General features: G+C 40.8%; 1 protein-coding gene across 4 annotated transcripts in view; it reads right to left on the reverse strand.

Moving 5' to 3' along the window:
- ZNF106 (zinc finger protein 106) overlaps positions 1-15,833 on the reverse strand; it is a 79,230-nt gene that overhangs the window by 21,225 nt on the left and 42,172 nt on the right. For 2 of the 4 annotated variants that reach the window (XM_008973214.5, XM_034938575.3), the window contains 9 exons: positions 14,351-14,984; positions 12,877-12,946; positions 11,120-11,274; positions 10,480-10,540; positions 8,341-8,682; positions 5,323-5,842; positions 4,901-4,956; positions 3,519-3,664; positions 1,679-1,813 (listed from right to left, as the gene is read on the reverse strand). In XM_008973214.5, the coding sequence (XP_008971462.4) occupies positions 1,679-1,813; positions 3,519-3,664; positions 4,901-4,956; positions 5,323-5,842; positions 8,341-8,682; positions 10,480-10,540; positions 11,120-11,274; positions 12,877-12,946; positions 14,351-14,984 (2,119 nt within the window). Of the gene's footprint in view, positions 1-1,678; positions 1,814-3,518; positions 3,665-4,900; positions 4,957-5,322; positions 6,104-8,340; positions 8,683-10,479; positions 10,541-11,119; positions 11,275-12,876; positions 12,947-14,350; positions 14,985-15,833 lie in introns of all 4 variants that reach the window. The other 2 variants (XM_003805607.6, XM_008973221.5) reach the window with 1 other exon arrangement.

Below are 15,833 nucleotides of genomic sequence, written 5' to 3' on the forward strand. Positions count from 1 at the left end.
GGCTGGTCTCAAACTCCTGACCTCATGATCCTCTTTGCATTATTCTTTTAGTAATTACTCTAGGGCAGTATTTCTCAAAGTGCGGTCCCCAAACCATCTGCACCAGTATCACCTAATAACTTATTAGAAATGTAAATTCTTTTTGTTTTGGTTAATTTTTATGCTTTTTTGAGGCAGGTTCTTGTTCTGTCACCCAGGCTGTAGTGAAGTGACACAAGCACAGCTCACTATAACCTTGAACTCCTGGGCTCAAGCAATCCTCCCACCTCAGCCTCCCGAACAGCTAGGACTATAGGTGTGCGCCACCACACCCAGCTGATTTTTATTTTTTATAGAGACAGGGTCTTGCTATGTTGCCCAGGTTGGTCTTGAGCTCCTGGCCTCAAGCAATCCTCCTGCTCTGGCCTCCCAAAGTGCTGGGATTACAGACATGAACCATAGTACCTCGCCTAGAAATGTAAATTTGGGAGCTTGATCCCAAGCCTACTGGATCAGAAACTCTGGGAAGGGCTGCGTGTGGTGGCTCACGCTTGTAATCTCAGCACTTTGGGAGGCCAAGGTGGGAGGACTGCCTGACCTCAGGAGTTCAAAACCAGCCTGAGCAACATGGTGAGACCCTGTCCCTTAAAAAACAAAAAACAAACAAACAAAAAACACCTCTGGGAGTGGGGACCAGTAATATGTGTTTTAACAAGCTGTGCAGGTCAGTGTGATGCACACTAAAGTTGTGAGCCAGTGCCTCTAGGGATTATATTTTTAAAATTCTAACAAGCTAGTTCAAATTATTACTTATTCCCAGTAAAATATAAGATCCTTGTCCTAGCACAGCTCCATTCCCTCCCCCTTATGTTCCTGTTATCACATATATTCCACCTATGTTATAAACTTAATGATAGTCATAAATTCTGCTTCACATATCTCCATCTTTTAAAGAAATTAAAAACATATTGTATATAATTTTAAATGTAATTTTCTCATTTCTTTCAGTGCATTTAAGTTTAAAAAACTCTCAGAGGAGATGTCCATTTCTAATTCTGTAGATTTAAAAAGTTTATACATTTTGCTCTTTTTTTTTTTTTTTTCCTGAGACGGAGCTTCGCTCTTGTTGCCAAGGCTGGAGTGCAGTGGCACAATCTCAGCTCACTGCAACCTCCACCTCCTGGGTTCAAGCGATTCTCCTGCCTCAGCCTCCCAAGTAGCTGCAATTACAGGCATGCACCACCATGCCTGGCTAATTTTGTATTTTTAGTAGAGACAGGGTTTCTCCATGTTGGTCAGGCTGGTCTCAAACTCCCAACCTCAGGTGAATCCACCCGCCTCTGCCTCCCAAAGTGCTGGGATTAGAGGCGTGAGCCACTGCGCCCGGCCTACATTTTTCTCTTTATTCTATCTAGGATTAGTTTTGACATATGATATGCATAACATTTATGGCAAAGACCAAGGAAGGTATATTATTAATAGTTGGAAGTGAAAAAATACTGGTGGAGAGAGACAGAAAATATGGTTTATGTCTAAGTCTCATATCTTCCTAAGGCTACAACAATGTGCTAAACATTGTTTAGAAGCAAAAAGGAGATGGTGGGTAGAATGAAGCGTCTGCCACAGTGTCTCCACTCCACACAGTAAATACAAAGGCGACTCAATATGAACCACTTTGGATTTCTCTGGACCCACCTACCTTAACATTATAGCAGCGGATGGTATGGTCACTGGACCCGGTGTAAAGGGCAGCATTCTTCCCAGAGGTCTGAGTAACCAGGAGGCAGTTAACTTTGGAGGTATGACCCTCAAAGACACCAATACATTTCCGACTCTAAAGTTTAAGCACAGACCAGATTATTACTTATGAGATATAGGAGGATTAGATAATATATTTCCTCAACAAAAAGATGCTAAAACATTCAGTTAACTGCTGTATCCTCGTGTCTAAAACAGCACCTGGTACACAAAAGATGCTCAGTAAATGTATGTTCACCAAGTGCCTAGCAAACAGTCACAGGCAATGAGGTATCTGAAAGCATATGTTAGTTGAGCCATACCAAAAAATACTTATGGCAACACTGTAAGACAGCCAGAATTTTAATTAACGTTTAGGGCAAAGCTTTCTGACATATGAACCAAGGACCTAGCAAATCCAAACTGTAGCTAATTTCCCACAAAAGATGAGCATTTGATAAGCAGTTTGTGAGAATGCACCATGGTATTCAAAAACATGTCAGGTGCTATCACAGGTCTAGTGGTTCTGGTGTTGTTTCTTTTTTTTTTTTTTTTGACAGAGTCTCGCTCTGTCGCCCAGGCTGGAGTGCAGTGGCGCGATCTCAGCTCACTGCAAGCTCTGTCTCCTGGGTTCACGCCATTCTCCTGCCTCAGCCTCCCGAGTAGCTGGGACTACAGGTGCCCGCCACCACGCCCGGCTAATTTTTTGTATTTTTAGTAGAGATGGGGTTTCACCACGTTAGCCAGGATGGTCTCAATCTCCTGACCTCATGATCTGCCCACCTTGGCCTCCCAAAGTGCTGGGATTACAGGTGTGAGCCACTGTGCCCGGCCACTGGTGGTGTTTCTTATGGGTACATTCCAAATGTTATCTCAGTGCACATACTGAGATCTATTTAGAATGTACATATATACATACGCATACATATTTTGATATCCTGTTCCCCTAGATCTTACACTTTTACATCCTGGTAGCACTGCTTCCTTTTTTCAGTCATACGTGTTAATCCTCACATCATTAAGCTAAAGGAATCTACATACCTGTTGCCTATATAGCAAACACATTTTCCTGGTCCATCATCTAACTTTTTAATTTTCACTGACTCTAGCAATTTTAAATATTTTCATGGTGTTCATTCAGACATCATGTTCTTCAAATTTCTTAAGCCTTCATTGTTCATAAACATAATTAGTTTATTAACAAATTCAAATTCAAAACTCAAAAGTTCATTCTTTCAAGAGTAATAAGCATCAGATAATACTAAGTGTGAGGCAGCGGAAAAGTGTTGCTCTCCTTAATAACTTGAACTCTGTAATCAATCACTTGTCAGGGAAAATACCTCCTCCAGTACTTCCCCATATTCACTTCATCCCTCCTCTATTATGTAGCTGCTATGCAAGTGACCCCATTACCAACTCCAGCGTTGGGACCTGAACAGTCCAAGACCACTGGTGTAATCCCAACCCCCTTTGCCACAGGCAAAGGTGATCGTTCAGGGAATAAAACACAGGACCCTTCTGTGCTGGTGGGAGGGAAAAAGAGACTCCAGTGGCTCCTGACATTTACCCTGTAAGCAGGAGGGGAACTAGCTTTCAGGAAGAGGTGATACCAGAGAAGGCAGAGTAGTGAGACAAAAAGAAATTAAGTCCCCAGTGACCTTGCTGGGCTACTGGATTAAATGCATCTAAAGTCAATCTCAGGCTTCAGACAGCCAACAAATTCCCTTTATTGTTTAAAAAAGTATAAACTGGATTTTCCAAAACCTGCAACCAAAAACATTCTACATGTTCTATCAACTTACCACCAGATTATAAACCCGAACAGTTTTATCTGCTGAACAGGTATATAGCAAGTTCCCAAATATCTGAATTGCATTTACGGCAGCTTGGTGTCCCTCAAAGCTTCCTTCTGTGGGTTCATCATCATCTCCTGGCTCTGAAGATATTTCTGGAAAACAAGAATAGGTTTCAGAGACATGTCTGCTAGAGTCTGAAAAGATACTCAAAAATCAGAACTATTATACAGTACAGTAGCCCCTAGATTAAACCAAAAGTAGATCTCTTAAATCTTAGTTCCCCTATCAGACTACTACAATTTTCAATACCCATCTTCACTATGAAGACTGCATAATAAGCAAAGGCAGAGAAGGCCTTTCACTTAGGAAAAAGACAGATAATTATATAATGAGCTTTTGGGCCAGGCGTGGTGACTCACACCTGTAATCCCAGCACTTTGGGAGGCCAAAATGGACAGATCACCTGAGGTCAGGAGTTGGAGACCAGCCTAGCCAACATGGTGAAACCCCATCTCTACTAAAAATACAAAAATTAGCCAAGCGTGGTGGTGTGTGCCTGTAGTCCCAGTTATTTGGGGAGGCTGAGGCAAGAGAATCACTTGAACCCAGAGGCAGAGGTTGCAGTGAGTCAAGATTATACCACTGGACTCCAGCCTGGGCGACAAAGACTCCGTCTCAAAAAAAAAAAAAAAAAAGAAAAAGAGCTTTGAGTGATACTTGGAAGGTACCCAATCTCTCCCACACTTCCAAAATGTTATTTCTTTGAGTAACGTAGTATTCCTTAAGCAGTTCCTTCTGAAAGCAAATATCCTTAGAGCCAATGAAACCTTAATACTAATTAGTTGAACAGATAAGGGAGCCGGATAAGACAGATGAGAAAGGCCAGGCATGGTGGCTCACGCCTGTAATCCCAGCACTTTGGGAGGCCAAGACAGGAGGATCACTTGAGGCCAGGAGTTCGAGACCAGCCTGGCCAACATGACAAAACCCTGTCTCTACTAAAAATACAAAAAAAAAATTTGCCAGGAGTGATGGCGCGTACCTGTGGTCCCAGCTATTTGGGAGGCTGAGGCAGGAGAACTGCTTGAACCTCGGAGGTGGAAGTTGCAGTGAGTAGAGATAGCGCCACTGCACTCCAGCCCAGGTGACAGAGCAAGACTCTGTTACAATCAGTCAATCAATCAGATAGATGAGAATAAGAATGTGAAAGACCAGGATTTGAGGTTTTAAGAATATCGGAACTGTTGATCAAGGCAATCCTCTTGGTGATAAACCCCTCCCCATTCTCCTATTCTATAAATATATTTAAGTAGGTTTAAATCCTGGCTTTAATATTTACAAGGCTTTTAATTCTGTGGTTAACTTAAATAAAACTGAACAGCAAATACCTGAAGAATTCTTTGATCCTTTTATGGAGGAGATCACAGTCTGAGTTTCTGCCACACTACAAAATAATAGCAAAAGTGTTCTCAGCATCTGTGTGAACAAGGCAGGTAGTAAAAGTAAAAATTTCCTGACTCAAAGGATTTTTCTAAACAATGGACAAAGTAGCAATGATATAAGAGATTAGTTTTTCCATCTGAAATTTCTTAATGAAGGGAAATAAAAGCAGAGCGAATATTTATAACACAGTCAAAAGAGAAAGCAGAAAATCTCTACTGCTGAGCCTTAATTTTTCCATATCCACAATCCCTACTGCATTCACATAAAGTTTGGTTTTTAAAGAAATTCTGATTCATAATTTAAAATTCTATTTAAAAAAATAAAGTTGGTGAAAGTTGTTCTGACTGGACCAATACAATATTCTTACCTTACAGGGATGCCATCTTTATAGCGAGTGCCAATTTCACTGGTAGAGCTAACTTCATCACACCCAGAACGAGACGTTTCTAGTGGGTTTTGCTCTGTAGAGTTCCAAATATCCTTTTTAGATGGGCTGTCTGGTTTCTCTTCTCCTGATTCTGAAGAATCAATGGCTACTACTTCTAACTGAGGATTAGGAATTTCTAGGACTTCCAGAGACGAGTCACTATCTGGCTCATCTCTGACACTCTCCTGCTCCCTACCAGTCCTGCTGTCTTCCCAAGTGGAGGTTGTTACTTTCCCCCCTTTAATTAACTTTGCAGCTTTTACTTTCCTTACAGGTTTAACAGTCAAAACATCCTGTTCAGTGTCACTATTCTCAGGAACATGGGCAGCCCGTAGACTTTTCTTCTTCCGAAGTTTCTTCTTTTTCTTGCTTCCCCTAGTCTCAGCTGATGTCAAAGTGGATTCTGCCTGTTGTTCAGGCTGGTCAGCTGGAGAGTGGGGTTCCTTCTCCAAAGGGGTTTCTGAAGCAAAAGACAATCTTAGAAAAGAACTGGTACAGGCTTCAGACCCACTATTGCCTTTGGTTGGCTCTTCCCCTTCTTTATTTATGCTAGAAAGACCAGCTGATTGGGAAGAGGGAGAGTTTTCTCTGTTTCTGGTATTTCTTTGCTCCACAGAAAACTTCAGTTCTTGGCTAGGCTCATGGAAACTTTCTGTTGACTCTGATAAGGACAATCTAGCAGTGATGACTGGATAAACTGGACAACTGTCACTGATCTCTCCTGAATTGAGAGGAAAAAAATTATTGCATCCTTTTTGTGTCTGCTGCAATTTATCACTGACTGAAACTCTACCAAATATTTCAATGATATGTTCAGAAAACCATGACTGTTTCAGCTGGTATCTCACCCCTCAGTTTCCCATCACCTACATACACTCCTATGACAACACTTACTACCCTCTGCCTTGCGTGAATCTCACAGACACTGTGTGTCTTATTCCCTACAAAAGCTCCTTGTGGGGAGGGATTGTTTCTATCAATCTTTTTTCTTGTTTTAAATGTCCACACATTTAACATTGTGGTTTATTCTTAGTAGACACTTAAATGTCTACTTAGCTGAAGTCCTTTTACTTTTATTTCTTTGAAGTTTTCATTATCCACACCCATCCAATTTAGATACACCTTAGTAGTTAAAAAAATTTGCTGACTTAGAAATGTCAGTTTCCTTTGACTTAGTTACTTCATGTTTAGGAATTAAAAGTGATGAAATAATCACAGATGTACTCAAAGACATATACAATGCAGTGTTATACAGAATATGAAAAAAGTTAGAAAACTAAATATTCAAAAAAGATTCACCACATAAATTATTGTTTATCCAGATTATGCAACTTGTAATATAAAATACTTTAGATAAATTATTTTTACGAAAGAAAAATCGTTATATATTAAATGGAAAAAGTCAGGTTATATATGACTGCTCCTTTGTACAAGTTCTACATGTAAACACAAAAATATGATTTAAGAAAGATTGAAATAATATGTAATATGAAAAATAATAGTACCAAAATATTTCATGTAATCCATAAATATATACACCTACTATGTACCCACAAAAATTTAAAATAATTTTTAAAAATATGCTAGGGGCTGGGCAAGGTGGCTCATGTCTGTAATCCCAGCACTTTGGAAGGCCGAGGCGGTCGGACCACTTGAGGTCAGGAGTTCAAGACCAGCTTGGCCAACATGGTGAAACCCTGTCTCTATTAAAAATACATAAATTAGCTGGGCATGGTGGTGGGCGCCTATAATCCCAGCTATTCGGGAGGCTGAGACAGGACAATCACTTGAACCTGGGAGGCAGAGGTTGCCGTGAGCCAAGAGCATGCCATTGCACACCAGCCTGGGCAACAAAAAGCGAAACTGTCTCAAAAAAAAAAAAAAAAAAAAAATATATATATATATATATATACACACATATATATATATGCTAAGCCACGCGCAGTGGCTCACACCTGTAATCCGAGCACTTTGGGAGGCCAAGGTGGGTGGATCACTTGAGCCCAGGAGATCAAGACCAGCCTGGGCAACATGGTGAATCCCCATCTCTACATAAAAAAAAAAAAAAAAATACAAAAATTAGCCGGGCATGGTGGCAGGCATCTGTAGTCCTAGCTCCTCTGGAGGGTGAGACGGGAGGATCACCTGAGCCCAGGAGGTCAAGCCTGTGGTGAGCTGTGATTATGCCACCATACTCCAGCCTGAGTGTCAGAGTGAGACTCTGTCTCAATAAATAAATAAGCTATACATTTGATACTAACATCTAGATTAATATTGCAACATAGTACTGGTAGTAAAATCTAGAGTAATTTTTTAAACTTTTTGCTTTTGCTCAGGAAACCACACAATGCCAGTTTGTTGGACTTAATTTTCAAATACAGCACCACTGTGGTAATGCAAACTTCTAACAGGATTTTACATAGCTTAGACGTATTCTCAAATGATAACCAGGTAAGTGTTATTTTTTGAAAAGAGTGAAAAACCTGGCTATTTCTCAACAGCAAGTTCTTAGTAGATGATTCCAACCCCCATCATGGCCACCTGCCTCTCAAGCTTATATTAATCCTGGTTTGTATTTGAGATTATATAGACAGTAAGTGCAAAGAAATTCAGAGGATAGACCTTATTCAGAAAATTGGCTGAATTAACTTCAACCCCATTTATTTCACACGAAACAAATTTTGTACTTATCCTAATAAATGGAACCTTGTGGGTACTAATACAAAGTCAACTCTAACCCTAGATTAGAGGAAATGAAAGAAAATGACTGATATTTAAATTACATTCTCTAAAATATTTTAAAAGAATCCTCCTGTATATATGAAGAGAATTCCAGTGACAAATTAGTTGTACTTGCTCATTTTAGTTTTAATGAGCAAGTATGGCTTATATCACTCATATAAAAATGCCCCAGTCTCACTACTGGGATGCCCTTAACCCAGAGAAAAGCTTACATACTATTAGCTTCCAGTAATTCCTTGGACACATTGCAGGCAGAGCTTGGTGGCACAGCATTCACATTCTCATCTTGTTCAGGAGACATGGGCTCTTGTTTAATCTGAACTGATGAGTCTGGAGCAGGGACACTGCCATGGGTTTGGAAAGTAGGAGACGTGGTTATTTGAAGAGAGGCTCCGGTGGGTGATGGAGACACATGGGAAGATGGAGGCTCCAGAAAAAGTGGGAAAAAGGGAGTGGGCAGCAGTGCGGCATCAATGGATGTTTGAGATCTACTGTTCCTTCGTTCTCGTGTGAGGCTACAGGGAACCTGGTCTGGGTGCTCAGAAGGTTCATATGTTTCTAGAATGGGAAACATACATACATAGAAATGCAAAAACGTTATCTGAAAAGTCATTTGCGTCTGAGCCAATTTGTATTTTTAAACATTAGAAAAGAATTATAAATAAGTATATTAGTATAGTCCCTCATAATTCTCCGAAACATGGAGAATATAATCTCTACAACCACCAAGGATACAGAGAGAATAGGCATCAACATTCTTTTTTTTTTTTTTTTTTTTTTTTTGAGATAGGGTCTCGCTTTGTCACCCAGGCTGCAGTGCAGTGGTGCAAACACTGCTCACTGCAGCCTTGACCTCCTGGACTCAAGCAATTCTCCTGCCTCAGCCTCCCAAGCAGTTGGGATTATAGGCACATGCCACTATGCCCAGCCATTATTGTTATTATTTTTTTGAGACAGAGTCTCACTCTGTCGCCCAGGCTGGAGTGCAGTGGCGCAATCTCGGCTCACTGCAACCTCCACCTCCCAGGTCCAAGCGATTCTCCTGCCTCAGCGTCCTGAGTAGCTGGGATTACAGGAGCATGCCACCATGCCCAGCTAATTTTTGTATTTTTAGTAGAGATGGGGTTTCACCATGTTGGTCAGGCTGGAATTATTATTATTACTAATAATAATTATCAATAATTTTTGTATTTATTTGTAGAGACAGGGTTTCACCACATTGCCCAGGCTGGTCTCAAACTTCTGGGCTCAAGGAATCCACCTGCCTCAGACTCCCAAAGTGCTGGGATTACAGGCATGAGGCACTGTGCCTAGCAACATTCCAATTTTTCAAATTTTAAATGACTTATCCAAAGTTATATAGGCTACTAATGGAAGGGTGAAGATTTGAACCCAGGCCTTTTGATTCCTAATCAAAACTCTTTCCATAACATATTGTCTGTTGCTAAACATTTTTGGGATGCACAGTTTACAGACCTTTCTATAGAAGGAAGAAACTGGCCAGGCGTGGTGGTTCAGGCCTGTAATCCCAACCATTTGGGAGGTCGAGTTAGGAGGACTGCTTGAGCCCAGGAGTTTGGGACTATCCTGGGAAACACTGGGAGATTCCATCTCTATAAAAGCATTTTTTAATTTTTATAACTTTTTATAATTTTATATAACTTTTTATAACCTTTAAATTTTTACAATTTTAAATTATAATTTTATAAAATTAAAAGTTAAAAATTTTAATAACCAGGCATGGTGACACACGTCTGTAGTCCCAGCTACTGGGGGGAGTGAGGTGGGAAAATCGCTTGAGCCCAGGAGGTCGAGGCTGCAGTGAGCCATGATTGTGCCACTGCGCTCCAGCCTGAGTGACAGAGCAAGACACTGTCTCAAAAAAAAAACAAACAAAAAAAAGGATGAAACCAAGGAGACAGGAGAGAAATAACATGACATTTTCATGACTACTTTTCATCCCCTCAAAGAGAACAAAAAGGCCTGGTGCAGTGGCTCACTCCTGTAATCCCAGAACTTTGGGAGGCTGAGGCAGGCGGATCACCTGAGGTCAGGAGTTTGAGACCAGTCTGGCCAACATGGCAAAACCCTGTAACCCTGTCTCTACTAAAAATACAAAAATTAGCTGGGGGTGGGGTGGGCACCTGTAATTCCAGCTAATCAAATACTGAGGCACGAGTATCACTTGAACCTGGGAGGCAGAGGTTGCAGTGAGCAGAGATTGCACCACTGCACTCCAGCCTGGGAAATAGAGCAAGACTCTGTCTCCAAAAAAAAAAAAAAAAAAAAAAAGCAGAGAAAACAAAAAAGTAACACGCTATAGAGGGCCCAATCCATCAGATGCCCTCTGAATACCTTGTAATCCCTGTAGAATCTGTATTCTATGGGTCCTCAGTGCACTCATCTCCATAGTTATCTAAAAATAAAGTATTTTATTAAGCATTTTGAAATCCAACTTATAAGGTCCTCTAGGTCTCCCCATTTTTCTTCTATGTCCTGACCAAAAATCAGAGTGTCTTGACTGCTCTGTGACCCAGCCAGCCGCAGGTTTTCTCCAGCAGGCTTGAACCCTACCTGGGGCCTTGAAGATTCCCAGGAACTGATAAAAGTATCTAGGTTGTTGCCCAAAACACTGAAAGAAATTGGCCCTGGCCCTGAGCCAAATTCCTTAAACCCTCATATAAACTCCACATCCCGCCCCCTGGCTGTGGATATACCTAGGGAGAACACCCCTTTCTTGCTGACCCTTGTGGGGACTGCTGCAGCCTACTCTGTAAGTAAGCTCTCCTAATAAATGCTTTGGACTCATCACCCTGGCATTTAGTGCTTCTTTCTTTGGAATCCTAACTGTCCCCCATTAGGCACAGTCTGGGGCACTTCCCTTGTGGAAACTCCCCTGCCATTGCCTTTGGGGTGACTCCAGACATGGGTTTGGCAGCACAAAACATGATTTCAGAGATGATCCATTTTTATTAAATCCTCCACATGCCGTTACCTGCTGCTTGAGCATAAGTAGCCTCTGAACTTCCACATAAGCTGTCTGAAGGGCTGCACGGGCTTGCAGAAGATTGTTATCCATGCACTGCAATGACTTACTAAGTTCTTCCTCCCTTAAAGAAATATTCAGCAGCTGGTCAACCTGAGAACGTTCTGCCAAAAGAAACCATAAGGTTCAGGTTAATACGAGAGATTTCCCTCTCATCACACAGCTCAGAAGACTAAACTATACCCATTATTTAGGATAAGACTTTATGTTCTCCTCAGTAGGTCATTGGAAATTCATAAAACATTTAGTCAAGCACAATGATATCAAAGCTAGGAACCAAAAGTGAGAACTGCTAAGATGGAGGTGTCTCATAAGCTCCAGTGTACCATCACATCATTCTGTCTCATCTAATCACCGCCTTCTACCACCACCTTTCCAGGTGAAATCTGTCCCATGCAAACCACCTGTTCTAGGTCTCGTTTCCCATTCTTCCTTTATCTACCACTGTCTTCACACAGGACTTTTGCTTAGATTGGACTCTGGACCTAGACTGCTTGCACTCTCTTTCCAATCCATATTTAGTCTGTTAGTTGACTTAAAAATTGTTTTTATTAGAGAAGACTTCCTGAAGAAAATACAGCTTTGAAATAGTACATTTAACTTAGTTTGAATAAAATGTTCTGTGTATGTATTTACCATCATTGTGTTTGTCTGTTTCCTATTCAATATGCCAGGACCTCTCCCTTAAGCTCCACACCCACATATCCAACTACTGACTATGATATTTCTAGCTAGGTTATCTCAAAGGTCCTTTAAGTCAAAGAATCCCTGAGGGAATTCATCATCTTTATTCTCAATCTGCTCCTCTCATGGAGTTTTCTAGCTCTACATATGCTCCATCTGGTTGGCCCAGCCAGAAATGTGGGTTGTCCTTGACTCCTCCCTTATCCATCACATCCACTCACTCAAGCCTCATCCAATCACTTCCAGGACTAGCCCTTATACTAGAACTGGGTTAGAGTCAAGGAAAAGCAAGAATCACAGAAATACATCAATGAGGGAGCAATGTTAATAACTTCTTTCCATAATTCACTTTAGAAAAGCAACCAAGGAAGGGAGTGTGGAGGTGGGGCAGGGGGGAAGCAACCAAGATGCCTCAAAAACTGAAAGTGAGAGAAATGGCTATACATGACCAAGAGGGCCAACACGTTTCATCCCACTGAAAAGGCTCAAGGAAACTTCCTGGCTTTATATTGTCCAAGTGGTATACTAACCTTGGCTTACAAGTCTATGTGACATCATATATTTCTTCTACAGTTGTAACTGGATGTATTAGGAAATCAAACTTTTCTTTCCTCTTAAGCAAGGCAACAAAAATGTCCAAAAAAAGTAAATGGACAATCAGTGTTTGATAAATGACAAGCTATGCTCTGTGTCAAGCTGCACAAACGCTGAACTGCTACAAGAACCTCTTGGGGCTGGGCACGGTGGCTCACATCTATAATCCTAACACTTTGGGAGGCCAAGGTGAGAGGATCACTGGAGCCCAGGAGTTTGAGTCCAGCCTGGGCAATATAGCTAGACCCTGTCTCTACAAAAAAATAAAAAGAATTAATGTAGTGTCACATACCAGTAGTCCTAGCTACTCGGGAGGCTGAGAGAAGAGGATTGCTTGAGCCGAAGAGTTGGAGGTTACCAAAAACCCGCCCCCCCAAAAAAAACCAAAAAACACCAACTTCTTTCTTCCAAAATATTCTGCACCATACCTTTTTTTCCTTTAATTTTCCTTCTTTTATTTTTTCTCTCAAGACTTGGGAGTTCAGGAGAAGATCCATCCTGGAGGGATAAAGAAAACTGAATAAAATCCAATGTGTAAAAGCCATTATCCAAGAGGAGAAAAAGGAATCAATTCTAAGATAGCCATACACTGTTCTTCACTATTGCTACCATCTCTAACATGATCGTAGAAGTCTCACGCACGTGGTACCAACACAAACTTTAGTTGAATAAACGTATCTGATTTTAAAAAAAAGAATCCAGGGTGAAGTGCCTCCTAGCATCCTAGAGGTAGGAAAGCCCATGGAGGTCAGGCAAAGCATTTCATCTTGGTGTAGTAAGGCACAAGTAGAAGTATAGACAAAGCCAGTAAAATAAATATATCTGATTTATAACTTGGCATAGTTTCTACTTTAAATTTCAGCAAGAAAACCTTTACAACAAAAAGCTTAACAGTCCATGAGACAAACTCTTTGTCATAGGACAATCCCTCAGCTTGAAGTGTATTTTAAGTCATCCAGTAACATCCACTACATATAGCATCTAGCTCAAAGGAGCAGAATTGCAATTTGAAGCAAGTCTAAAATTCATGACCTTAACTACTATGCTTATCACCTCAGTATTAAATGAGAGAAGCCCAGCACAGTGACACATGCTTACAGTCCCCGCTACTTGGGAGGCTGAGGCAGGAGGACTGCTTGAGTCCAGGAGTTCCAGAGCAGTATGGACAACATTGTGAGACCTCATCTCTAATATAAATTTTAAAATATTATAAAATAAATAAATAAATAATGAAGAGAAGAACCCATTTTTTTTCACATTGCCAGATCCCAGACTGTATCACTACCAGCAACTCTTTCTTTTCAGAAAGGGATACTGAGAGGGTTAAGCCAATATTAGCGGCAGAAATGCCGGAAGAGCAGAAGTGGTATCAATGAAATAAAAGACTCTTAAAGGCCAGGCTGGGTAACTGAAGGACGAAGGACAGAGTTACACAGACTAAAAATATTTCTATACTCTGCTCATATATATGCACTCTAATAGTATTAAAACCATCTTAGTGTTAAGCCTATCACTCCTGAATCCAACAATCATCCATGCCCTACAAGTAGAACGCCTTTCTTCAGTAGCAGTGCAGAACGCATCTATGAAAACAGATTGGGTTACAGCTGAAGATGTGACTTATCCTTGGTCAAGTGATACAAAGAATCATTGGCTTGGACACTGGTTTTAGATATGACTTCATATTTTCCTGGTACTGTACATTCATATTAGATTACATTTAATTTAGCAGAATTACTCAGTGTAAGAAACCAGTAGGATGAAAGTAAGAACCTCACAATTCTTCTAGAAGTTGAGAGAATCACAATCCCAGATACCCAAGAAAAACAGTTGAACTTTTTTCATAAGCAACCAACTTGCCACATGGGATGTTCTACAAAAAGCAGAGGGAATTATACTCACTCCAGTGGCTCTTCGTTTCTTTCTAATACTTTGGCCATCATTTTGTTCAGCACCAGAGGTACAGCTACTATCTGTGGCTGCATCCGCTAAACTGGAGATCGCAAGGGCTGAGGATGCACTTGATGACAGACAGTTTCCCTCTCCATTACTCTCCTGGGAATTCTGATTCTCTGAAGGTGGTATAGACCTCTCCTGGCTGTTCAAGTCTTTTGCCAAATGCATCAAAGGTATTATATGGTCAGAGGATAACTGTGCACTATGTCGCCTTTGGGTAGCAACATTTTCAGCCCTTTCACCTGTTCGGAGGGAGGCAGCCCGAGGTGTCACTTCTTGTTTGAGGTGCATGGTTGCTTTCTGGCTCTGTCCAGCCCTCAATGAGTTACTAGGTAAAACCATCTGCTGGGGCTCATTTTCTTTGCCTGTACCTTCCTCACTGAAGAAGCTATACACAGAAGGAGCTCTGTCCATGATCACGCTGCTCTCAGAAAGGCTTCGCTTTCTTGCCAAGCCAGGGGACGAGGAAATGGAAACACCTTCCCACTGGAATCCTTCTAGACTGGACAGATCAGGTTCCCCATCCAAATCTAAGGCTTCTTGTTCATTTTGAACAAGGGGTACCATTTCTATGCCAAACCTTAAGGAAGAAAGAAAAAATGAAAACATAAATTGTATATGGTTGTTGGGAGGGGCATTATTTTTTAATGTGCCAGGCTCTCTCAAGCACTGAAGTTATAAAAAGTAAGGTGGCTCTTGTCTTCAAGGAGCTCACAGTCTAGTCAGTGGTACAGATATAAATATATTACGTTGTCACAAGTACCAGATTAGAGGTTTGTATACAGCTATAATAATATATTTGAGGGAGTAAAAATTGAGTTTTGTTTCATATGGAGCGCTAAATCTATAATAATACATACAGCATATAATTTTTAAAAGCGAACAAACCAAAACAACAAAAAAAACCCTTTTACTGAGCACTTACAAGTGCTTTATACTTACAATTTCAAGTGCTACTCACAAGGTGTGGGAAAGGAAAGTGGGGGGAAATAAATCCATTATTTCAACAAGTACAGAAATGCCCCTGAAGCCTGGAGAACTGTATCATCATGCAGCAGAGTTATGACTTTGAAGTAGCAAACTTACGTTGAACACTGTTTTACCATTCAGAAAAGTCTAGTACCTCAACATAAGATGAAGAGCCAAAATATTACACAAGTGCTTAATTAAGAGAAAGCATGTGGTAGTCATAAACATAATGCCCAGAGTACATACAGAAAAGTTAACTATTCGTAGGTTCTAAGTAAAAGGTAATGAGAACAGTTGTATTTAAGTTATAGCACGCATTCCAAAATTAAGATCTAGAAAAAGACACAGATCTATAGCTCTACATTTTTATGCTGTCATTTTCTACCCCTATAAAGTGACGGATTTTACCCCTGTAAAGCGATGACTTTTTTCCTACACCACCATCTTGTTTCTCAAGTAG

The sequence above is a fragment of the Pan paniscus genome, chromosome 16 (genome assembly GCF_029289425.2).
Source record: "Pan paniscus chromosome 16, NHGRI_mPanPan1-v2.0_pri, whole genome shotgun sequence".
NCBI lineage: Eukaryota > Metazoa > Chordata > Mammalia > Primates > Hominidae > Pan > Pan paniscus.